The sequence below is a fragment of the Macaca fascicularis genome, chromosome 2 (genome assembly GCF_037993035.2).
Source record: "Macaca fascicularis isolate 582-1 chromosome 2, T2T-MFA8v1.1".
Taxonomy (NCBI): Eukaryota; Metazoa; Chordata; class Mammalia; order Primates; family Cercopithecidae; genus Macaca; species Macaca fascicularis.
In genome coordinates, this window is record NC_088376.1 from 113,339,932 (window position 1) to 113,364,536 (window position 24,605).

The 24,605-nt window shown below is 53.6% G+C and overlaps 3 protein-coding genes across 7 annotated transcripts in view; 1 reads left to right on the plus strand and 2 right to left on the minus strand.

Moving 5' to 3' along the window:
- Positions 1-12,289: 12,289 nt before the first annotated feature.
- On the minus strand, positions 12,290-17,209 carry HYAL2 (hyaluronidase 2). Of its 4 annotated transcripts, none has more exons than XM_005547225.3 (4): positions 17,117-17,209; positions 14,039-15,005; positions 13,431-13,520; positions 12,290-13,016 (listed from the first exon to the last, which is right to left on the minus strand). In XM_005547225.3, the coding sequence occupies exons 2-4, from the start codon at positions 14,957-14,959 to the stop codon at positions 12,606-12,608; spliced, it is 1,422 nt and encodes a 473-aa protein (XP_005547282.2). In that variant the 5' UTR covers positions 14,960-15,005; positions 17,117-17,209; the 3' UTR covers positions 12,290-12,605. The 4 variants fall into 4 exon arrangements, with proteins under 4 accessions (XP_005547282.2, XP_015301424.2, XP_005547283.2 ...); XM_015445938.2 differs by having other exon boundaries at positions 16,038-17,209; XM_005547226.4 differs by lacking the exon at positions 17,117-17,209 and adding an exon at positions 15,830-15,943.
- The window catches only part of CYB561D2 (cytochrome b561 family member D2), a 34,239-nt gene continuing 25,631 nt past the window's right edge, over positions 15,998-24,605 (plus strand). Inside the window, exon 1 of the mRNA XM_065540636.1 lies at positions 15,998-16,166. The gene's annotated coding sequence lies outside the window, so the exon portion shown is untranslated. The remainder of the gene's footprint in view (positions 16,167-24,605) is intronic.
- On the minus strand, positions 19,370-22,917 carry TUSC2 (tumor suppressor 2, mitochondrial calcium regulator). 2 transcript variants are annotated; one of them, XM_074032302.1, is made up of 3 exons: positions 22,645-22,917; positions 20,837-20,929; positions 19,370-20,648 (listed from the first exon to the last, which is right to left on the minus strand). In XM_074032302.1, exons 1-3 carry the CDS (start codon positions 22,788-22,790, stop codon positions 20,639-20,641), a joined length of 249 nt encoding a protein of 82 aa, XP_073888403.1. In that variant the 5' UTR covers positions 22,791-22,917; the 3' UTR covers positions 19,370-20,638. The 2 variants fall into 2 exon arrangements, with proteins under 2 accessions (XP_073888403.1, XP_045242148.1); XM_045386213.2 differs by having other exon boundaries at positions 20,809-20,929.

The window sequence follows — 24,605 nt, forward strand, 5'->3', positions numbered from 1 at the left end:
AGATCATGCCACTGCACTCCAGCCTGGGTGACAGAGCGAGACTCGGTCTCAAAAAAATAAATAAATAAAACAATAAAACAAAATAAGTAAATAAGAAGGAGGGATGTTCAGAACAAATAGGAAAGTCCAACCATGTCATGAACAGTCACTGTAAGTCACAAAAAACCCAAAAACATTTTTTTTTTTGAGACAGAGTCTCGCTCTGTCACCCAGGCTGGAGTGCAGTGGCCAGATCTCGGCTCACTACAAGCTCCGCCTCCCAGGTTCACGCCATTCTCTTGCCTCAGCCTCCTGAGTAGCTGGGACTACAGGCACCTGCCACCACGCCTGGCTAATTTTTTTGTATTTTTAGTAGAGATGGGGTTTCACCATGTTAGCCAGGATGGTCTCGATCTCCTGACCTCGTGATCCACCTGCCTCGGCCTCCAGAAGTGCTGGGATTACAGGTGTGAGCCACCAAGCCGGGTCAAAAACCCAAAAACTTTTTTTTTTTTTTTGAGATGGAGTCTTGCTCTGTCGCCCAGGCTGGAGTGCAGTGACCGGATCTCAGCTCACTGCAAGCTCCGCCTCCCAGGTTTACGCCATTCTCCTGCCTCAGCCTCCCGAGTAGCTGGGACTATAGGCACCCGCCACCTCACCTGGCTAGTTTTTTGTATTTTTTAGTAGAGACGGTGTTTCACTGTGTTAGCCAGGATGGTCTTGATCTCCTGACCTTGTGATCCGCTTGTCTTGGCCTCCCAAAGTGCTGGGATTACAGGCTTGAGCCACTGCGCCCGGCCCCAAAAACTTTTATATAATCAAGTTGTCATATACTTTTTTTTTTCAGGGTAGAGTCTTGCTCTGTGGCCCAGGCTGGAGTGCTGTGGTGCAATCTTCACTCACTGCAACCTCTGCCTCCCGGGTTCAAGTGATTCTCCTGCCTCAGCCTCCCCAGTAGCTGGGATTACAGGCATGTGCCACCACACCTGGCTAATTTTTGTATTTTTAGTAGACATGGGGTTTCGCCATATTGGCTTGGCTGGTCTTGAACTCATGACCTCAGATGATCCTCCCACCTCAGCCTCCCAAAATGCTAGGATTACAGGCGTGAGCCACCATGTGAGGCCAAGTTGTCATATTATTATTAAGCTTTGGTTTGCTAAGGAAAAAAATACTGAGATAATTTTTTTTTTTTTTTTGAGATGGAGTCTTGCTGTGTCGCCCAGGCTGGAGTGCAGTGGCAGTGGTACGATCTCAGCTCACTGCAACCTCCGCCTCCTGGGTTCAAGTGATTCCTCTGCCTCAGCCTCCTGAATAGCTGGGATTATAGATGTCACCACCACACCCAGCTAATTTTTGTATTTTTAGTAGAGATGGGGTTTCACCATGTAGTTCAGGCTGGTCTGGAACTCCTGACCTTGTGATCCGCCCACCTTGGCCTGCCAAAATGCTGTGATTACAGGCATGAGCCACCATGCCTGTCCAAATTTTTTTTTTTTTTTTGAGATGGAGTTTTACTCTTGTTGCCCAGGCTGGAGTGCAATGGCACGATCTCGGCTCACTGCAACCTTCACCTCCCGGGTTCAAGCGATTCTCCTGCCTCAGCCTCCCTAGTAGCTGCGATTACAGGCATGTGCCACTGTGTCTGGCTAATTTTGTATTTTTAGTAGAGCCGGGGTCTCTCCATGTTGGGCAGGCTGGTCTTGAACTCCCGACCTCAGGTGATCTGCCCACCTTGGCCTCCCAAAGTGCTGGGATTACAGGCATGAGCCACTGCTCCTGGTCCAGATTAACAAGGTTTTCTTGAGGCATTAACAAACTCCTTAATAAAAGTTATAAAGGTTTTAAAAGGCTTATGGGCCGGGCGCGGTGGCTCACGCCTGTAATCCCAGCACTTTGGGAGGCCGAGGCGGGCGGATCACAAGGTCAGGAGATCGAGACCACAGTGAAACCCCGTCTCTACTAAAAATACAAAAAATTAGCCGGGCGCGGTTGTGGGCGCCTGTAGTCCCAGCTACTCGGGAGGCTGAGGCAGGAGAATGGCGGGAACCCGGGAGGCGGAGCTTGCAGTGAGCCGAGATCGCGCCACTGCACTCCAGCCTGGGGCACAGAGCAAGACTCCGTCTCAAAAAAAAAAAAAAAAAAAAAAAAAAAAAAGGCTTATGGAAGTTATATTTTATAACCAAGATTAAATTTCATATTTACAAAATTTTGAAAAACAAATTTAATTGGCTTTGTGCTGTTTTTACTAGGGTTTCTCATTTAGAAAATAAATCTCCTCTATCAGAGAATGAAGAGTTTTGCTTTTTTTGAAATCCTTGAGTTAACACTGTGGTTAAATAAATGACTTCACAATTACCTGTAATCCTACTTTGTAGTATCAAGGGTTTTAAACCTTTTATATTTGACAAACTTTCCAAAATCCAATTGTAAATTATGTCTTTTTCCAACCTAACTAATCCTTTAAGACATCAAGTTCCCTAAAGTCCAAAAAAAAGACATAATCTGGCTTATTTGGTATAAAAATTATACAGGAAGCATTGTCAAATATGAAATAGTGTTTGGTGCCGGACGTGGTGGCTCACGCCTGTAATGCCAGCACTTTGGGAGGCCGAGACAGGCAGATCACGAGGTCAGGAGATTGAGACCATCCTGGCTAACATGGTGAAACCCTATCTCTACTACAAATGCAAAAATTTAGCTGGGCGTGGTGGCGGGTGCCTGTAGTCCCAGCTACTCAGGAGGCTGAGGCAGGAGAATGGCGTGAACCTGGGAGGTGGAGCTTGCAGTGAGTGGAGATTGCGCCACTGCACTCCAGCCTGGGCAACAGAGCGAGACTCCGTCTCAAAAAAAAAAAAAAAAAAAAGAAATAGTGTTTGGTTTTCTTTGAGCTGTATTTGTATAAATATGTTATTGGTATGTGTTCCAAAATTATGGGAAACTCTTGTAATTCTAACTTAGTGTACATTATCAATAATAATCATAATTATGTTAAAATTATTGTGTGCCATAGAGGTAGCAAATTTCCTCCTCAATTTTTTCTTTTGACTATGGCTGCCTTAAAACTTTTTTTTCATCCATCGACAACTGTTGTCTTGTTTTGGTCCTGTTTAGAAGGTGGCTTTGTAATCAGCTATAAAACTCCAAAAGGCGGCTGGGCGCGGTGGCTCAAGCCTGTAATCCCAGCACTTTGGGAGGCCAAGACGGGCGGATCACGAAGTCAGGAGATCGAGACCATCCTGGCTAACCCGGTGAAACCCCGTCTCTACTAAAAATACAAAAAACTAGCCGGGCGAGGTGGTGGGCGCCTGTAGTCCCAACTACTCGGGAGGCTGAGGCAGGAGAATGGCGTGAACCCGGGAGGCGGAGCTTGCAGTGAGCTAAGATCCGGCCACTGCACTCCAGCCTGGGCGGCAGAGCGAGACTCCGTCTCAAAAAAAAAAAAAAAAAAAAAAACTCCAAAAGGTGCTCTTAAATGCAGGTTTCTGATAACTTTGGAGACTGTGACATCAGAATACAGGAAAAACTTTCAGGACTCATGGAGAGCTAAAATGTTCATGAGTATCAAGCAGAACAGGAATTAACTGCATGGAATGAACCAATCTCTTTGACTTTTTGCTTAAAATGTTTGCTAATCCTGCCAGGCACAGTGGCTCATGCCTGTAATCCCAGCACTTTGGGAGGCCAAGGCGGGCAGATCATGAGGTCAGAGGATCGAGACCATCCTGGCCAACATGGTAAAACCCATCTCTACTAAAAATACAAAAATTAGGCCAGGCGCGGTGGCTCACACCTGTAATCCCAGCACTCAGAGAGGCCAAGGCGGGTGGATCACAAGGTCAGGAGATCAAGACCATCCTGGCTAACACAGTAAAACCCCATCTCTACTAAAAAATACAAAAAAATTAGCCGGGCATAGTGGCAGGCGCCTGTAGTCCCACCTACTCCGGAGGCTGAGGCAGGAGAATGGCATGGCGTGTACCCGGGTGGCGGAGCTTACAGTGAGCAGATATTGCACTACTGCACTCCAGCACTCTAGCCTGGGTGACAGAGCGAGACTCCGTCTCAAAAAAAAAAAAAAGAAAAAATACAAAAATTAGCTGGGTGTAGTGGCGCATGCCTGTAATCCCAGCTACTCGGGAGGCTGAGGCATGAGAATTACTTGAACCCAGGAGGTGGAAATTGCAGTGAGCCGAGATCACGCCACTTTACTCCAGCCTGGCAACAGAGCATGACTCCGTCTCAAAAAACAAAACAAAACAGGTCAGGCGCGATGGCTCACGCCTGTAATCCCAGCACTTTGGGAGGCTGAGGTGGGCAGATCACCTGAGGATGCGAGTTTAAGACCAGCCTGACCAACATGGAGAAACCCCGTGTCTACTGAAAATGCAAAAATATTACCCAGGCGTGGTGGCATATGCCTGTAATCCCAGCTACTCAGGAGGTTGAGGCAGGAGAATCACTTGAACCCAGGAGGCAGAGATTGCAGTGAACCAAGATTGCGCCATTGCATTCCAGCCTGGGCAACAAGAGCAAAACTCTGTCTCAAAAAACAAAAAACAGTTTTCTGTTGAGCTATTGACAGCATTTTAAATTTTTTTTATTTTTTTGAGATGGAGTCTCGGTCTGTCGCCCAAGGTGGAGTGCAGTGGCACGATCTTGGCTCACTGCAAGCTCTGCCTCCTGAGTTCACGCCATTCTTCTGCCTCAGCCTCCTGAGTAGCTGGGACTACAGGCGACCGCCACCACACCAGGCTAATTTTTTTGTATTTTTAGTAGAGATGGGGATTCATCATGGTCTTGATCTCCTGACCTCATGATCCACCCGCCTCGGCCTCACACAGTGCTGGGATTACAGGTGTGAGTCACTGCGCCTGGCCAATTTTTAAATTTTTATTTTATTTTATTTATTTATGGGTTTTTTTTGAGATGGAGTCTTGCTGTGTTGTCCAGGCTGGAGTGCAGTGGCATGATCTCAGCTCACTGCAAGATCTGCCTCCTGGGTTCATGCCATTCTTCTGCCTGAGTCTCCCGAGTAGCTGGGACTACAGGTGTCTGCCACCAAGCCTGGCTAATTTTTTGTACTTTTAGTAGAGGGGTTTCACTCTGTTAGCCAGGATCGTTTCAATCTCCTGACCTCATGATCTGCCCACCTTGACCTCCCAAAGTGCTGGGATTACAGGTGTGAGCCACCGCCCCCAGCCTATTTTATTTATTTATTTATTTATTTATTTGAGATGGAGTCTTGCACTGTAGCCCAGGCTGGAGTGCAGTGGCACAATCTTGGCTCACTGCAAGCTCCGCCTCCCGGGTTCACACCATTCTCCTGCCTCAGCCTCCCGTGTAGCTGGGACTACAGGCCCCCACGACTATGCCCGGCTAATTTTTTTTGTATTTTTAGTAGAGACGGGGTTTCACCGTGTAAGCCAGGATGGTCTCGATCTCCTGACCTTGTGATCCGACCTTGTGATCTGCCTGCCTTGGCCTCCCAAAGTGTGGGGATTACAGGCATGAGCCACCGCGCCTGGCCTAATTTTGTTTTAGACGAAGTCTCACTCTGTTGGTCAGGCTGGAGTGCAATGGCACGATCTCGGCTCACTGCAACCTCTGGCTCCCGGGTTCAAGCGATTCTCCTGCCCCAGCCTCCCGAGTAGCTGGGATTACAGGTGCACGCTACTACACCTAGCTAATTTTTAAATTTTTAGTAGAGACAGCGTTTCAGCATGTTGTTCAGGATGTTCTCGAACTCCTGACCTCGTGATCTGCCCGCCTCAGCATCCCAAAGTGCTGGGATTACAGGCGTGAGCCACCGTGCCCGGCCGACAGCTTTTTTTTTTTTTTTTTTTGAGACGGAGTCTCGCTCTGTCGCCCAGGCTGGAGTGCAGTGGCCGGATCTCAGCTCACAGCAAGCTCCGCCTCCCCGGTTTACACCATTCTCCTGCCTCAGCCTCCCGAGTAGCTGGGACTACAGGCGCCCGCCACCTCGCCCGGCTAGTTTTTTGTATTTTTTAGTAGAGACGGGGTTTCACCGTATTAGCCAGGATGGTCTCGATTTCCTGACCTCGTGATCCGCCCGTCTCGGCCTCCCAAAGTGCTGGGATTACAGGCTTGAGCCACCGTGCCCGGCCGACAGCTTTTAACAATTTAGTATACTCCTATGAACAAAATTTGGAGCATATTTGTTTCTCTACCTGACTTCTCCAGAATTGGGAAACTATGTGTGAGTATTCTTAACTTATGGCAATACAGTTATTTGCATAACTGCAATAAGAATCTGTTTTCACCTGGCATGGTGGCTTACTCCTGTAATCCCAGCACTTTCGGAGGCCAAGGTGGGTGAATCACCTGAGGTTGGTAGTTCGAGACCAGCCTGGCCAACATGGCAAAACCCCATCTCTACTAAAAACACAAAAATTAGCTGGGCATGGTGGCACATGCCTGTAATCCCAGCTACTCAGAAGGCTGAGGCAGGAGAATTGCTTGAACCTGGGAAACGGAGGTTGCAGTAAGCCGAGATCGCACCATTGCACTCCAGCCTGGGCAACAAAGCAAGATTCCACCTCAAAAAAAAAAAAAAAAAAAAAAAAGAATCTGTTTTCATTTGTAACAGGACACAGTTGGAGGAATCCGTTATTTGACCAAGACTTTAACTGGAATGGTGTGCTTTCATTTAAGGAATCAAACTTAACTTACGGAGCCAATAAAGCCCTTGGGAAAATTGGCCTCCTATTTTGTGTACACAGTCCCTGTACAGGGTTTCTTACCTCTAGTAAGTAAAGAATGTCACTTTCTGGGGCCAGGAGCTGTGGCTCATGCTTGTAATCCCAGCACTTTGGGAGGCCAAAGTGGGCAGATCACCTGAGGTCAGGAGTTCAAGACTAGCCTGGCCAACATGGTGAAACCCCGTCTCTACTAAAAATACAAAAAATTATCTGGGCGTCGTGGTGGGTGCCTGTAATCTCAGGTACTCGGGAGGCTGAGGCAGTAGAATAGCTTGAACCCAGGAGGCGGAGGTTGCAGTGAGCCGAGATTGCACCACTGCACTCCAGCCTGGGCAACAAGAGCGAATCTCCATCTAAAAAAAAAAAGAAAAAAAAAAGGATGTCACTTTCTGACAGGCGCAGAGGCCCCAGGTTTATCTGTTTACGTTGCAACTTGAAAGGACAGGAAATTCCGCCCAACTCATGGGTATTTGATGGCACAAATCCATGGCTGGGCAGGGCTTTAAAAAGTCTTATCTGAGATTCCTCTTATGGAACAAAATAAATTATTCTTGCTGCACTGTATACAAATATTTAGGCCAAGTATAATAAGCAAACAAGTCATATCATGATTTGTCTTTAGTAAAATGGGAAATTGGAGAGAATAAAATTATGTTTCAAAACAAATGTACACCTGTTGTTAGATTCTAGTCTTAACTGTTTTTTTTTTTGTTTCCAATTTTTATGATTTTCTACAGTTTGGACTGAATTTTTCTTGGCTACAAGTCTTCAAAATAAAGTTTTCAATTTTTTTCTTTCTTTTTTTTTTTTTTCATTTTCCTAATTTGGAGTCACTGAAAACTAAGCTGTGGTTTCTTTCTTTTTTTTTTTTTGAGGTGGAGTCTCCCTTTGTCACCCAGGCTGGAGTGCAGTGGCGCAATCTCAGCTCACTGCAACCTACGCCTCCTAGGTTCAAGCGATTCTCCTGCCTCAGCCTCCAAAGTAGCTGGGACTACAGGCGCTTGCTACCATGCCTAGCTAATTTTTGTATTTTTAGTAGAGATGGGTTTCACCATATTGACCAGGCTGGTCTCGAACTCTTGACCTTGTGATCTGGCCGCCTCAGCCTCCCAAAGTGCTGGGAGTACAGGCGTAAGCCACCGCAGCCGGCCCTAGCTGTGGTTTCTTAAAAGCGTGTGAACTAAAGCCAGACAACTTACACTTCAGAAGAAAGTAACAGTAACCTGTTTACATACATAAGCCACTTTCATACCTGCCTACCAATGTATGGACTTCAGAGTAACGTGGCCTATATTTTTCCAGGATTTTTTTTTGGAGACAGAGTTTCACTCTTGTTGCCCAGGGTGGAGTGCAATGGCAGGATCTCAGCTCGCTGCAACCTCCACCTCCTTGGTTCAAGTGATTCTCCTGTCTCAGCCTCCCGAGTAGCTGGGATTACAGGCATGAGCCACTATGCCCAGCTAGTTTTTTGTATTTTCAGTACAGATAGAGTTTCTCCATGTTGGTCATGCTGTTCTCGAACTGCTGACTGCAGGTGATCTGCCCGCCTTGGCCTCCCAAATTGCTGGGATTACAAGCATGAACCACCCCGCCAGGCCTTGGATTGTTCTTTTGCTGTTTTTTTTTCTCCCTTCCTCCTCCCTATTTTTCTCTTCACTGCATGAGACTTTACAACCTGCTAAAAATGAGTTTTCAGGACCTACCTATCTAGCAATGAGAGATCAGATGAAACCTGAGACCAGATACTCATTTTCTTGCAAAATGCTTTCTCCAAAAGATTTTTAAAAAGAAAATGGGGTAAATGTGAAAGGAAAGTATCCTGGGCCTCTTCAAGCTAGGAACTGCTCAGGGCAAATCTGCCTCCCATTCTATTAAGGTCATCCTTTTGCTCACAGAGATGGATGCATATTCTGATTGCCTCCTTTGGAAAGACTTACCAGAAACTCAAAAGAATGCAACCATCTGTCTCTCACCTATCTGTGACCTGGAAGCCCCCAGTGCTTTGAGCCTGGGAGCCTTGATTTGAGCAGTCTCCCCCTTTCTTTCTGGAACTAATGTGCTTCTTACATAATGATTAATGTCTCATGTCTCCCTAAAATGTATAAAGCCAAGATGTGCCCCAACTGCCCTGGGCACTTGTCGTCAGTTCCTGAGGCTGTGTCACCGGCAAGTCCTCAACCTCGGCAAAATAAACTTTCTAAGTTAACTGAGACCTTTCTCAGATTTTGTGGGTTCACAGCTGATTCAGAAGCTGGTTATTGACACCTGCTACGTGCTTGGGCCCAGACTTGCCTGCCAGAGTGGGGTGAAGGAAACACCATGTCCCTGCCCAAGTGAAAGTGCTGCCTGGATCTGAGTCAAGTCTGAGACTGAGCCACTGCAGCCAGGCCACCCCTGGCACGGTGGCCACTGAAGCAGTGAAACTCACAGTTAACTACCATCTGGGCTTGGTCCTCCAGGCTGCCTGGGATAGAAAAGCTGACAGGGCTGAGGGAAAGAAGGGCCCAGGGTGCTGGGGACAGCATGAGACTTGTACACAGGATCAAGCCCCAGAAGTGGTGGCTGCTGATCCTGTTCAGGAAGCAGGGTCCCAGAGTGATGACCATGTAGGACCAGAGAGCCTGGCACAACTCTTGAGGGCTGAGGGAACAGAACATCAAGGCAGCCCCCGGCCCCTCTCCTCGAGGATTCATGCCACCTCCTGGTGCCCCCCAGAAACCTAGTGCTGCAGTTGGCACGATCCAGGCAACCACCAGGCCAGCATTCTCCAGCTGGCCTCAGTCCAAGGGAGAAGCTCTAATGGTGGAACCACAGGAAGAAGCCAAGGGTGCCTGAAACCCTCTTCCACCCCAGGGCCCTGCCCACAGGCCTGCTCCTACTGGGCTGGTCCAGTAGGATTGGTTCAAGTGGTGTGTGTGCGTGCATGTGTCTGGGGCCCATCAGCTTGATGGTCCAGTCCGGCCTGCTGTCTCTGGCTGTGCAACACTTCAGACCTCTGAGCCGCATCACTCCCCATTACTTTACTCCTACACACTCCCTGTCTTCCCCACAGGACAGTGCTGGCTCTCCCTGAGTTGCACTTTCCCTAGGACTGTCTTTTAGGTCCTCTGGGGGAAGAAATGGAGGTTCATAAAGGTTTATATGGAGGGGGTCACAGCTCGATGGGTACTGGTCACAGCTGTGCAGGGAAGGTCGCAGTTGTGGAGGAGTCACAGCTATTTGGAGAAGGTAACAGTGGTGTGGGGTCACACATGGGAGGGGTTACAGGTATGCAGGGGTCATAGCTAAGTGGGAAAGGTCACAGTGGTGTGGTCTGGATCACCTGTGTGTGTTGGGTGTGGGTGGGGTAGCTCAGAGGTATGCATGGTCACGTGTGTGGGGGAGGTCACAGGTGCAGGAAGTCACAGGTATGGGGGACAGGCCACAGCTCCTTTCTCCTTTCCTGCTCTCCCTTTGCTGAGCACCATTATCTTATTGTGGCAACTTTTTTTTTTGAGACAGAGTCTTGCTCTGTCACCCACGCTGGAGTTCAGTGGCGCAGTCTCCGCTCACTACAACCTCCTGGGGTCAAGTGATTCTTGTGTTTCAGCTGCCCAAGCAGCTGGGACTACAGATGTGCACAACCAAACCTAGCTAATTTTTTTTTTGAGATGGAGTCTCGCTCTGTCGCCTAGGTTGGAGTGCAGTGGCGTGATTTCGGCTCACTGCAACCTCCATCTCCCGGGTTCAAGTGATTCTCCTGCCTCAGCCTCCTGAGTAGCTGGGATTACAAGCAGGCACCACCATACCCGGCCAATTTTTGTATTTTCAGTAGAGATGGGGTTCACCACATTGGTCAGGCTGGTCTCTAATTCCCTGACCTTGTGATCCGCCTGCCTTGGCCTCCCAAAGTGCTGGGATTAGAGGCTGAGCCACTGCGCTCAGCCTGTCCAGCTAATTTTTGTATTTTTAGTAGAGGCAGGGTTTCAGCACATTGGCCAGGCAGGTCTCAAACTCTTGCCCTCAAGTGATCCACCTGCCTCAGCCTCCCAAAGTGCTGGAATTACAGGAGTGAGCCACCGCACCCAGCCCATCATTTTATTGACCAACACCTGAATCTTCTCTCCAGCCTGGCCTCCCCCACCATGGCCATGAACACCTGGGACTCCTCTACTTCTGTGTCCACCTCATTCTTCACTGCGTGAATTTACCACGTCACCTTTCCAGTGCTACCACCTCACTCTCTCCTCTCCATTCTCTACCCATTAGAGGTGAGGGAAGGATGTCTTTACAGTCTGGGTTGGCACTGGCTTGGCCGGGCTTGTTTCTGTCATCTGGCATCTTGGTCTTTGCATCTAGTGTACATCTACCTCTATTTTGTCACTCCCACAAGGACAGGGGTCTGTGTTGGTGTGGTTCACAGATGCATCACGGATGCATCCCCAGCACCTAGCCCAGCACAGGCACACTGCGTGCTCAGCGTTTACTGAATGAGTGAGGCAGTCTCCACCATTAGGCGAAGTCAGGCCTGGTGCTGTTCCAGGGCTGTCCCTCCTGCCTCTGTCCACAGCAGCCCCTAAGCCACACCCCAGCCGTGAACTGTTCACCTTCACCCTCTCCAGCTTCCTTTAGCCTCTGCCCAGGATTTGTTCCCGAGCATCGAGCTGCTGCCCTCACCTTTCAGAACCCAATGTGGGAAGCATCTCTAAGGGCACCACCCCTGCTCCCCTGCTGCTGGCTGCCCTGGCCACTCAATGGCTTCTTGAGTCTGTCTCCCCAGAGCCAGAGCCTCCTGAAGCAGGGCTGCGTGGTGAGTCATCACGGACATGGGCGGGACCCCAGGTGGGGGGTTGCTGGCTGAGGGGAGGGGCAGAATGCACTCCTGTCAGAGGCAGGGCTAGTGAAGCAGCTCAGAGCTGGTCTGGCAACTCCAGCTGCTCCTTCTTTCCTCAGGGACAATCAGAGACTAGCCATATTCTCTCACAGCCAGGACGGAGCAGACCTTAGAAGATGTTCCTGCTCCCAGGCCCAAGATACCACCTCCCAGCCCCATCAGGCATCTCCAGAATGGGACAGGGACTGAACCTCAGGATTCAGATCCCAATCCCCTGCCCACCTCCCACCACCAGATCCGAGGGAGGGCTGTGACCCTGATGAGAGGTGTATGTGGCTGGTGTCCACTGCCCTTGGGAGCAGGGACTGGAGGAGACACCCTTGCTTGTGGAACAGCAGGGAAGATCAAACGTTTCTCCCTGGGTTGGCAAGGAGGCTGGCACTGGTCCAGCTGAGAAGACAGGGGCAAGTGGCAGAAACACAATGAGCCCCGTCCCTCACACAAGGGCTGGGCCTGACTCCCTTGCAACCAATATGGAGAAAGCAAGGTCACTGGTGTTGGGATGGAATGTGGGTCCCCCCACTCCCAGTGACTCGTGCTCCAGCAGAACAGCTCCAGAGTGGGCAGCTCTGGGCCCCCAGTCTTGGTGAATACATCTTACACGAGAAGTCCCCAGCAGAGGGTTTCATAGAGACAGAGCTGAGCTCAAACCCCATGAGAGATTCTGGAATCTCTCACACACTCTAGCCCACATACAAAATCCAAGCAGAGAAGCAACTGTTTTATGTTTAATTTACAAAAGAGACCCCAAAATAATAATAATAAACTATCCAGGGCAAGAGAGTAGGGTCAGGTCCTCCCTAGCCCAGCTGTACCCTCCTTCCCCTCTGGCAGGGAGAGAAGGGGCCTCCCAGGGGACTTCCCCTCCCCCTTAGAACAGGGGGCTGCGAGCTGGTATGGATGCCCTCCTGGGCTTCGTGGGGGCTCTGCCCACTCCAGACTCCAGTTTGTCCACCCCCTGCAGGATCCTACATGCCTAAGAGAACCCTTGTGGTAGAGGCCAGCTTGCTGGGCAGCTAGGCAGGAGACCCCTACAAGGTCCAGGTAAAGGCCAGGGCTGCCAGAGCCAGCAGACTGGTGAGGTGGAACGCAGCCCAGGCCTCACTGGCACCCCCAGCTGCCTGCCTATGGTCCCACTGGCATTGCTCACCACTCCAGCCCAAGTAGCACTGGCAGCGGAAGTGTGTCTGCAGGTGGTCAAGGTCGGCCCAGCTGAGCTCCCCGACAGGTCGCAGCTGGGGTTCACCGGGTGTGTGGCTAGGCACTAGGCGGAAGCTGTTGGTGCTGAGATGCAGGAAGGTACTGGCACTGGGGTTGCGGCGCACACAGCGTCCGTGTCCATGGCACTGGGCCCGGCTGCAATATTGGGTGGCCCAGGACACATTGACCACGTAGGGGACCAGCAGCCGTGTCAGGTAATCCTTAAGATACTGGCAGGTCTCCTGGAGGCAGAAGCCAAGGACCACAGGTCAGGGTCAGTGACCTCAGCCCACAGGCCCAGATGGAAACTGTGTCCACACTGTGATGACTATGCCTTATTTTAACTGCACACATTTATACATTCAATCTGCACCTGAGCCACACAGTCCCTGCTCCTGACGAGAAGTGGGTGGGGGCAGAGACCGGAACCCTGTTGGGCAGATGGGGAAGGGCGGAACTCAACAGCTGTTCAGGAAAGCATTTCCTCTTTCCTGAGAGCAGGGTGGGGGTGATCTCCTTTTCTGTCGTGACCACGGATGCCTTGGGTGGGAGACAGACAAGGGGACTAGACTAGGAGTGCCCACCTGAGATTGGTAGCCAAATGCCCTCTCTGGTTGTCCCGTAGACTGAGCTCTAGCAGGGTGGGTCTCGCTTACCGTGCTTGTGGTGTACCCTGCGTCGCCCCAGAGGATGACACCAGCTGCGCCCAGGGCTGCACTCTCGCCAATGGTAGAGATGAGGTCCATCTATGCAGGAAAAGGGATGGTCACTGGGGAAGACTGAGCCCACGGGGTGAGAGGAACAGATGGGGAGGGCAGGCCCCAGCCTGTTTCAACCTACTGAACTCACAGCTCAACCCCCCTTTCACCTCCAGGCAGAGACTCATCTGTTTTGCTTCCTTTTTAAATGTTTAAGTCCATTTCCACCCCACTTTTGGGCCTCAGTTTCCCAAGCCAAGGCACACTTGAGCCTAGGTGCAGCTATCAAGATGGATTCCAAAGTTAGAAGGCCTGGGCCCCAGTCCCAGCTCTGCTCTGGATTTGCTGGGAAGCTTTGGGCAAACTTCTCAGCATCTCTGTGCCTCAATTGTTCTCATCTGAAAAATGGGGATAATGATGTCGCCCTTTCAGGTTACAGAGAGAATGATTTGAGGGAATGTGGAGCAGCCAATAAACTACAGATATAGTCCTATAGTGGCCCCTGATAACCCAAATGTGCAGTGGATCCTCAAGGAGGAAAAAGGCAGGGCCCTGGAGACACATACCTCACTAAGCCCCGTGAGCCTGCGGCTATAGGTGGGCCGTGTGAAGACGTAGACTGGGAGTGCATGGTTGGCATGGTGGGTTCGAGCCACACGAAGGGCCTCCTGAACACGGAAGCTCACAAAGTTGCGGCCATGGCGGGAGGAAGCAAGTGTCTCGTCCAGGTAGACAGACGGGAAGAGGGCCGTGCTCTCAGCCCACAGCCAGGCCAGCTGGTCATTGCGGGCCACCTCAACATCAGGACAGCGGCCTGTGTAGCTCTCCCAGTTCTGCACATAATCATGATTGTAGCAGTCAGGAAAGAGGTAGAAGCCCCAGAGGTGCCGGGGCCGCACTGCCTTGACATAACGCAGTGTCTCCAGCATGAACTGCTGTGCTGCGAACTCAAACTCATATTGTGCCTGTTTGACTATGCGGTCTGGAGGCCAGTCAGGGTGACGACTGGCCACCAGCTGGCGTGATGACCGGCGGTACACATCTTTGTCCTGCCAGTTGCGTACCCACACAGGTCGCCAGTCCTCCCAGTCGATGACTGCCAGCCCCTCAGACTCCTGTGTCCGAATGTAGTGCTCCACACGTTTCTGCAGCATCTTCCGGTGTGCCCAGAGGCTGACATTCTGTGGCACACCACCATGCACAGACCTTCCCGCGGAATCGAAGCGTGGATACAGGCCTAGACGGTCGCGGTAGAAGATGGTGATATTCTGGTTCACAAAACCCTCATTAGGTGAGGCCTGCACATCAAAGGCATTCAGGTCCAGTGGCACCTTGAGGCGTGGGCCACAGTCCTGTGTGGGCACATCCCACGCTACCACAAAGGGCCGGCCTGTGAAGATGGGTGGTGCTGTGGGCTTGAGCTCCATGGCCCATGCCACCGCCAGCACCAGGGCCAGTGTAACGGCGGGGCCTGGGCCTGCCCGCATGCTGGGGGCTGCAGGAGGTGTCACCTGCCTGGCACCAGCTCAGGAACTGGAAGAAGGGTGGGGGAAAACAAGTCAGTCTAGGGAATCCTGGAAGTGCCCCCCTCAAGCCCATCTATGCTCCCAAAGCCCATGCTGTGTGGGGGCACTGTGCTTTTGGCTGTAATAGGTTTGAGAGACCACAGGCCACTGCACGGCAGGCAAGGCACCCTGGGAACTCACTGCCAGAAACACACGGCTCCTTTGTGGAGCAGGTAGCCTACGACTCGGGAGAAATCTCTATTAGGTCTGTGACCCTTCTCAGAACTAAATAATCTAGGCTCACCAGAGTGAGCATGTACTGCATACCATCCACTACATGGTTTCAGAGAACCCTGAACCCCTGATGCCCACCCTGTACACCGTGAAGAACCCTTGATCCAGAGAAACTATAGCATTTGGGTAAAGCAGCGAACAGCTCATTCAGAGGATAGGAAGCTGGAAGGAACGCAGCTGCGAGGCTTCTATCCGTGTAACACCCGCCCGGCAGAAGAGTGAGGCTGTCCGGACTTTCGAGAGCTGACACTCTCCCGGCTTGGAGGAGGCCCCGCGGGGACAAAGGGGCAGCGGACCTCCCACGGCGGCGCCGGCCGACCGGCCCGTCCCTCCACCGCCACCGAGAATGCGCGCGCCCGCCTCCCCCGCCCGGCAGCTCAGGGCTAGAGCGCGCTCCGCCGGGTCTTTGTGCGGGACCCCGCCCCCGCCCCGCACGTGGGGCCAGCGCCCGGTCGGGTGGGGGTGGGGTTTGTGGGACGCCTCTCCGCGAGCACCCCCGGGGATTCAGGCCCCAGCCCAAGGGGAGAGAGCCGCCAGGTTTGCACCGCCCGCCCTCACCTCGCGCGGGGCGCCACCGGGACCCGCGCCAGGGACACCGCCATCCCGGGCCCAGCCCAGCCCAGCCCTCTCCGGCCGTTCGCCCAGGCGCGGCCCCGGCTCAGCGCCTCTGCTGGCTCCGCCCCTAGGCCCGCTGGCCCTTTAAGACTCCAGTGCGGAGGTGGGCCCGGGACTGGACTTGCGGCCGAGGCGGGAAGGTGTGTTTCACCTTTCTCGGTGCCGGTGCCGCGTTTCGGGCTCGAAGATCCCCAGGTCCTCTGCAGAGGAACGTAGCCACCCATCTGGGACCCTAATGGCCCTCTGAGCTGGGTTTTCTCTGGGAGTCTCAGCCACGAGCGTAAGTCAGCCTGAAATGTTCCCCCTGCAGCCCGAGGCCGGTGGTTCAGTCCTACCCGCTCCGCGGCGCTGCCAGCCCCTTAAAGAGACAGTGTGAGGGACGGGGCAGGGGGACGGGGAGAAAGGTGGGGGAAATGGGAGGAGGCGTTGTCCCGCTCGACCATCAGGAGGTGCTGCGGTACTCCGAGGTTGGCGGGGGGGCAGCAGCAGATCTGGCTCTGCACCCCCGAACGTAGACGCCAGCCATGGGGCCCCTTTGTGTGGAAAAAGGGACTTTGACCTGAGGCGACCTCTGGTCTCCTGGACAGTAATGCCCCGCCTCCCACGAATCAGGGGCCCCCTTGTCAGGTCCGCGGTGTAAAGGGAGGCCCCGCCCCCTGCAAGACTGAAGGAGGGGGCCAAGCACCGCTTCTTAGCACGCCCGGGAAGGGCCGAGGCAGTCGTTATCCTGGCAACCCGGCTGTAGGTCGCGGCGTGGCCAGTAGGGGTTGGGGCAGGGAAGCTCAGAGGGGTCTAGGAAGTTGGCCGCCCCCTCTCCCTGACTCGCATCAGGGAGGGCCAGTCATCCCTGGGATCCCGTCCTTTTCTGCCCGGTCTCTGAGGTCCTTTGGGAGCCCGGCTCCCTCTCAACCCCGAGGAGGCCCCCATCCCCTGCAGCAGTTTCTGGCTGTACCTCCAAGAAAGCCAGCAAGAGGGGTCTCCCAGGGCCTCCATCCCGTATCCAGCGACCCCTACGCTCCACCGGCCCCTCCCAGTGGGGGACAGGCTTAGAGCTGGACCCTGGCGAGCCCCGTGCGAAACCACATCGGCTCTTCCTACGTCCGCTCCCCAGTGCGAGACTCAGCTCCCCAAAGGGCCCACGTCTGCGCCACCAGCCCCTAACCCTCCCAGGCGCCAGGAGAGGGAGGGAGTGCTGTGGGGGTGCAGACCAGCCGTCTGCGCTGGGCTCACCTGTGTGGGAGTCCGTCGGCCCAGTCGGTCGGCGGCCTCCCTCCTTCCTGGGGTGAGCCTCTCCAGCTAGGCTACTTGCGCTAGCTGCTGCCCGTTGGGCAGCCCGTCGAGGACTTGATAAACCCCATTCCCTCCCATCCGCTCCCGCCTCCCATCCCAGCCCTTTCTCCTCACTTCCTGCTGCCCCCTGAGAGGAAAGGGCCAGGAACAGGCGCGGGGGAGGAGATCGCCTTGACCCTGTTTCCCTCCAGAATGCCCTGCTGGCTGGCTGCCCTCCCCACCCTTCCCCAGTAGGATCTGGTCCCACTAGCTGCGCCAGGTGACAGGAAGGCTATGGGCTCAGGATCAGGTGCCAATCTCCCCCACACCCACAGCTTCCAACACTAGGGAACCTCTTCACTCCTTCCCTAGGGTTGGGGCCCATCCTCAAATCCAGTAGGGTGTGAGAGGATGGGGTCAGGTGGTGGTGCTTTTGAGAGTCAAAATACTTGGGGTTGTTCAGCTGAGGGTCCCCCAGAGCAGGTGCCAAAGAAGGGAACTAGCCTTGGGAGGAGGGTCGGGGGGACTTCCAGTAGCTGAGTCCATTTTTTTTCCACTGAGAGCTTCCGCATCCTGTGTGACAGGACAATGTGTTGGTGTGACTGTGTGGGTTGGGAAGGAGGGGACCAGCTGGGAGGGTTCTGCTGAGTGCTTTCCTGCTGGAGTTCATCCCTGGGTGTATTTCAGAGTTCACTACACAGAGTAGGGGACTCCTTACAACATGGATGAGGAAAGGGGTATATTCCTCTGGGAGGGGTGTTCCTGTGGCTGGCCCTAGGGAGGACTGCAGCGAGGTTCCAGCAGACCTCTCCAGGGGTGCAGACAAATCTACCTACCCTCAAGTCACCCAGAGCCAACCCCTCAGCAACCCAATGGCCCAATGCCCAGGAGCCTCTCCCGCAACAGAAGGCTGTGTGAGGGTTAGGTGAATGCCCTGGAGTCTGGCCCTGAGGACCAAGGAGTCCATGACATGGTAGGGGAAGGTGCAGTGTCCCTGTACTGTGCTGGCTTCACAGGGGTCAGAGGCCTTGGAAGCTCCATGGGTGGGGACCCCTGGGGAAACAAAGGCTAGGCCAGACTGTCCCAGGGCAGGGACACTTCCTTAGGCAGCCAGCAGGAAGGAAGTGAGCACAGCCCAGCGGGAGAGAGTGAGGAAGTGCTGCCTGACCTCCATTGTTTCCAGTGTTGGGGTCAGCTGGGCAGGCCCAGCACAGGGAGTTCCCCCAGGCTGGGACGGTGGTGGTAGGAGATAGGATGCTATCTGGCATGGGAGAGTCCTGGGCCTTGAACAGCCAGTAGAGGGGGACCATGGAGGATGACAGGGCCTCATGTTTGGCATCCTATGGGGGGTATGGGGAGGCACCCCACAGAACTGCAAGTCCAGGCTGGATATGGTGATCCTGCTCTAGGCTTGACAAATTCAAACCTCCGAAAGACTGGCAAACCAACTCCCTACAGTCAGAAGCCTGTCCCTGAACTCTCTCCTCTCTAACTGGGAATTGGACTGATAGTCAAAGGCTAAGCCTAGCAGAGAATCTGCGTCATAGCAGCCCCTAAGAAGTGCAGGCAGAATGACCACAGTAGGCAGGCTGCAGGTGGTGACAAGATGGGGGCAACAGAGAGCAGGGGCAATACTGGTGGGCTGAGCCTTGCTTGCTGAAACATAAGACTGAGCTCATTCTCCTATGGTGTCCACAGGCAGGCCTCAGAGAAGGCACATGAGTTTGGGTTGCTGAGCCTGGCAGTAGGCCAAGGGTGTAGGGACACCTATCTGGCTGCTGTCCATTAAAGTTGGGCTTTTGAGGTCCATGGGGGTCAGGCCATGACCCCACTTAGGGTCAGCTGGCAATTCTGCAGCTAACACAGATATTCCAGAACTATCTGGGGTCACACTCTCTCACCTTAGGTCAGGCAGGTAGGGCCAATCCTCAGTGAAGTATCCCAGGGCCTTCTGATTCCAAGGGTCACCACCACATGGATCACAACAGATAAGTGAGTGCCCTCCCACCCTGCAGGAGGCCTGCAGTGAGGTCTGTGTGAACACACAGCCACCTGCTGGCCACAGCTGGGATGGCCACAAGCTGAGCTCAGACTTACCCTTGGGCTTTGCTGGTCATAGGGGGCCTGCCAGAGTCCTGTGCCAGGCCTACCTATTGAGCCCAGGTGGTAGTCTAGACACTGGGTGTCACAGCCCCACAGGATGCCACTCTCATGTGCAGGATCTACAAATCATTTTATTGAAATTGAACAAATAACACAACAGTCTTCCTAGGCTGGGGGCCATCTTCCCCAAGCCACTTCCCACATTCTAGAAGCACAGAGCTTGCACAGTACTTAAAAAAAAAAGTCACCTCTATATAGAAATCAGACTCTGCCACGACATCATCATGGACTATTTACAAACCTTCACATTATAAGTATTCCTTTTATGGTTTTTCTCTCCTTTCTTTCCCTACCCAGGGGCTCTAGTACTTTCCCTTGACTGATCCTGAAGGGGTGGCGGTTACTGTAAGGGAGGGGGTGGCAGGCTACTCATAACTACTGGCACCAGCCTTAGGGTGTTGTCCCTTACCACAAGGTGGTGAACAGTCCCCTCCCAATTGGAGGGGTGGAGGATTTGGTGCAAAGCCATGGGGATTAGACAGAATAGGTGGGTTGGAATAACTCCCCATAGGCACAAGCATCCACAGCATGTCCTGACCCCAGCCTGCACCCTCTCAATTCCTCAACTGGGGGTTTGGGGTGCAGGGGGAACAGTTAGTTGCAGTAGGGGGATCAGCCCAGCCCTGGGTAGAGGGAGAAGCCCCCACCCAGTCCCTACTCCTATCAATAGCCAGCAAACTGTCCATCCATCTGAAGGCGGGAACAAATGGCAGGTAGGTTGGAAGAATCAGGCTGGCACTGCCCCCAGCCTCTGTCCAACACAGGAGGAATCGAGGTAGCAAACGGCTGAAATGCTCTGACTAGGGGTTAAAAGGGAAGTGAAGGAAAGGAAGTTCCTACTTGTATACAGTGCCCACAGCCTAGGGGCTGGAAGAAGGCATACCTTGCTTGTAAAGTGCTGTAGCCTCTAGCAGGGCTAGGCCCCAGGCAAACTTGGAAGAAGGCAGACCAGGCAAGGAACCAGGTAACGGGCATTCCTGACTGTTATATGCCCTGCCGTGCTTCTTGCAGGGGTGGCTGGGGAGAGTGGGGTGCTAACTCTGCCATTAGCCTTCACCACCCACCAACCACCTCTTGTCCATACAAAAACCAACACCCAACTAATATTGCGGGACTGACCCGCTCACAGCTGAAGGTTATGGGCCAATGGAGTTTATTCAGGGTTGTGGCCCCAGCCCGGGCTCCTCAATGGAAGTCACACCTTGACTGAGCCTGGGAGTTTCTTGCTGGGGCAGGGGGTGCTTCCGTCTGCCACCTCTCAGGGTCACACCTCATAGAGGATCACAGGGAAATCCACGTGGATGCGGGGGGGATCCAGCTTCACGATGCCCTGCCATGGAAACAGAGGCTAGTGAGGGTCAGCGCAGGGCCTCTACTTCAGGAAGCTTCCTTGTGCCTCCCAGATCCCCCCTCACCATGACAACAGATCCCATCTGGGTCTACCTCCATACGCTTACTGTAGGCTCTGTGACCACTGCCCAGCCCCTCACCTGAGGAATCAGATTCTTATGCACTCGCCTCAGCTTGGCCCGCTTCTGCCCGTTCTTGGTGACGATTGTCTCCTCATAGAACTCGTGAGCGAGATCCCCATCCTCATCATAGAACATAGAGCTGCGCAGAGGGAGAGGGGAACAGGCTGGGTTGGAGCCCCACACCTAGGCATGGCAAATGTCACAGGCCACAGGGAGGTCTGTGGTCTTCCTAACTCAAGTGGGAAGAAAAGAGGATAATATGCCTGGAGAATCCTTTTTTAAAAAAATTTTTGCCGGGTGCGGTGGCTCACGCCTGTAATCCCAGCACTTTGGGAGGCTGAAGCAGGTGGATCACGAGGTCAGCAGATCGAGACCATCCTGGCTAACACAGTGAAACCCCGTCTCTACTAAAAATAACAAAAATTAGCAGGTCGTGATCGCGGGCGCCTGTAGTCTCAGCTACTTGGGAAGCTGAGGCAGGAGAATGGCGTGAACCCGGGAGGCGGAGCTTGCAGTGAGCTGAGATCGCGCCACGGCACTCCAGTCGCTTGGAGACAGTCTCACTCTGTCGCCCAGGCTGGAGTGCCGTGGCGCGATCTCAGCTCGCTGCAACCTCTGCCTCCCGGGTCCAAGCAACACTCGTGCCTCAGCCTCCCAAGTAATACTGGGACTACAGGCACGCACCACCACCCTGCTAATTTTTTGTATTTTAGTAGAGACGGGGTTTTACCATGTTGCTCTAGCTGGTGTCGAACTCAAGAACTCAGGCAATCCACCCGCGTTGACCTCCCAAAGTGCTAGGATTACAAGCGTGAGCCACCATGCCTGACATGCCTGGAGAATCCTTTGCCTGAGGTTTGGGGTCTACTAGAAGAAACTGGAAAGAGAGGTGATGGGTGGGCAGTGCTACTATGTCAGACCCCCAAGAAGAGAGGCCACACCAGAGCACACCATCCAGGCAGCCACCAAGGCCAGTTCTCATCATTGATTTGTTCAGCAAGGGCAGCCATTCTAATATCAGGCCTTTGCCCTCACCCAGGACTTCTAGAGTGGGCAGGGTGGTGGCCTGGGCATGTTGGTCTCACTGCAGAAGATGCTGCTGGCCCAGTGTCAAAGACTGAAATAGCAAATGCCTAAGCTAGGAAGGAGCCCAAAAGAATGAAGGCTGTGTCTCCCCTGACCCCACACCCCAGGTGGCTGGTGAATTGCCACTGTTGGGTCTTCCTGGTGTCTACAGCCAAATCTCCAGCACGGGGAGCGCCCATGTCCAGGAGCCCACTACAGCCAAGCCAATCTTGTACTCTTGTCCGGGCCTCTGGGAGACTGGGGTGGGGACTGGGTGGGTAGGTCAGCGCTCTGGATCTGGAGAACATAACTGGGTGAGGATCTTTTTCCTCAGCCTCACCCCCAGTACTGGGGCCTATCCCTGCTTTCCCAGCCATTACTCTGAGAGGTTCAGTCCCACTACTGTCAGGAAAAACAGCCTAAACAGAGGATCATTATCCCAATTGGGGGGAAAGGGAGGCTAGGAGCCTTCAGTATGCAGGCTGAGCCGGAAGGGATGAAAGGAAGAGATCCTGAGGTCTTATGGAGGCCCTAGCTTAGCTTTACCGTGCGGAAGGTCTGCCCAGTGACAAGCCTCAGGCCCACTCTTCCCTAGGGAGACTTCCAGAGTGGCCAGGCCGCCAGGAGACCACTACCCGGCTTTCTCCACCCCTAGCTCCAATGGGGCTCAAAATATGGGGGTCATCCTGGCTTGGCTGTAGTGGGGTACGGCGGTGGAAGTTCCCCCGTGGCGCGGGCCGCCTGGCCGCCTGCCTGTTCCCCCCGCCAGGGTGGAACCCATGCCCTTACCCGCGGCGCGTGAATACGAAGGGGGGCACAGCTCGGCCCCGAGGCCGCACCAAAGCTTGCTCAGCTCCTGCTGCCTCTGAGCCGCCGCCTCCGGCCGCCGAGGCGAAGGGCCACAGGCCCCGAGCTTTGGACCCGCTGGCGCCCATGTCAGGGCCGCCGGCGCATGGCGGGCCCCGCGGCCGCTCTGCTCACAGCGCAGTCCGCTCCACCATAACCTGCCCTAGCCGCTGCTAGCAAGTGCCGCCGCCGCCGCCGCCGCCTTCCGCAGGCTCTGCTGTCTCCACGGAAACCTCACTTCCGCTTCCGCACGCTGCCCCCTCTGATTGGCTGTTGCTCAAGGCGTGGGGACGGGACCAATGGGCGCCCTTAGATGCTGGGCATCCCAGCATGCGTTACGAGATCTTGGGTCCCAGCAAGCCGCGATCTGACCAGCTGTGACAGTTCCCACGGAGGAAAGTGGTGGCCGTGAGTCCTCCCGCTCTCTTGGGTGTATTTGGAGGCTCCAACGTCCCCCAACACCTGAGTTCAGGCCTAGCAGGCCTTCTCAACCACCAATCCTCAACCAGCACTTCAGGGCCTAAGGCCAGACCGCTGGGTGCCCATCTGGCTTCTATTTTCACAGCTGTATTTTTGCGATTGCCACGCTTATGTGAACTAACAAAGTTGAAGGAAAATTAAGGAACTGGCCAGATTCATATAGTTATATTCAGGTGTGAAGAACTTCGAATTCAGAGTTTTCAAACCCAGCAGAGTCCATGCTTTAATGAAAGCAAGAATTGTTTTTTTTTTTTTTTTGAGACAGAGTCTCGCTCTGTTACCCAGGCTGGAGTGCAGTGGCCGGATCTCAGTTCACTGCAAGCTCCGCCTCCCGGGTTTACGCCATTCTCCTGCCTCAGCCTCCCGAGTAGCTGGGACTGCAGGCGCCCGCCACCTTGCCCGGCTAGTTTTTTTTTGTATTTTTTAGTAGAGACGGGGTTTCACGGGGTTAGCCAGGATGGTCTCGATCTCCTGACCTCGTGATCCGCCCGTCTCGGCCTCCCAAAGTGCTGGGATTACAGGCTTGAGCCACCGCGCCCGGCTGAAAGCAAGAATTGTTAACAGCTATACCCTGGGTGCTATGAGCAGTGTCTGGTCCACGGTGGCAGCTCAGTATTTGGTGAAGGGGTTATGTCACACCTTCTCCCAGAGCGTGTGGTGTGTGTGTGTTGAAGGGATGGTTTCTCGTTTTGTTTTTTTTGTTTTGTTTTGTTTTTTTGAGATGGAGTTTCACTCTTGTTGCCCAGGATAATGTGCAGTGGCACGATCTCGGCTCGCTGCAGCTTCCACCTCCAGGGTTCAAGCAATTCTCCTGCCTCAGCCTCCCGAGTAGCTGGGATTACAGGCATTCACCACCATGCCAGGCTAATTTTTTTTTTTTTTTTGAGACGGAGTCTCGCTCTGTCGCTCGGGCTGGAGTGCAGTGGCCGGATCTCAGCTCACTGCAAGCTCCGCCTCCCGGGTTTACGCCATTCTCCCGCCTCAGCCTCCCGAGTAGCTGGGACTACAGGCGCCCGCCACCACGCCCAGCTAGTTTTTTGTCTTTTTTTTTAGTAGAGACGGGGTTTCACCGTGTTAGCCAGGATGGTCTCGATCTCCTGACCTCGTGATCCGCCCGTCTTGGCCTCCCAAAGTGCTGGGATTACAGGCTTGAGCCACTGCGCCCGGCCGCCTGGCTAATTTTTAAAAAAATTTTTAGTAGAGACAGGTTTCACCATGCTGGTCAGGCCGTCTTGAACCCCCAACCTCAGGTGATCCACCCGCCTTGGCCTCCCAAAGTGCTGAGATTACAGGCGTGAGCCACTGCGCCCGGCCTTTTTTTTTTTTTTTTTTTGAGATGGAGTCTTGCTCTATCGGAGTGCAGTGGTGTCATCTCCACTCACTGCAACCTCTGCCTGCCGTGTTCAAGTGATTCTCCTGCCTCA

What these genes read in the sequence shown, in the direction of transcription:
- TUSC2 (XM_045386213.2), bottom strand. Translation starts at nt 22,790, where the DNA reads ATGGGCGCCAGCGGGTCCAAAGCTCGGGGCCTGTGGCCCTTCGCCTCG. An exon ending in TTCGTATTCACGCGCCGCGG is followed by an intron (nt 20,930 to 22,644) that starts GTAAGGGCATGG and finishes CCCTCTGCGCAG; the next exon opens with CTCTATGTTCTATGATGAGG. An exon ending in ATAAGAATCTGATTCCTCAG is followed by an intron (nt 20,649 to 20,808) that starts GTGAGGGGCTGG and finishes TTTCCATGGCAG; the next exon opens with GGCATCGTGAAGCTGGATCC.
- HYAL2 (XM_005547225.3), bottom strand. Translation starts at nt 14,959, where the DNA reads ATGCGGGCAGGCCCAGGCCCCGCCGTTACACTGGCCCTGGTGCTGGCG. An exon ending in GGCTCACGGGGCTTAGTGAG is followed by an intron (nt 13,521 to 14,038) that starts GTATGTGTCTCC and finishes TTTCCTGCATAG; the next exon opens with ATGGACCTCATCTCTACCAT. An exon ending in CAGGGTACACCACAAGCACG is followed by an intron (nt 13,017 to 13,430) that starts GTAAGCGAGACC and finishes TTCTGCCTCCAG; the next exon opens with GAGACCTGCCAGTATCTTAA.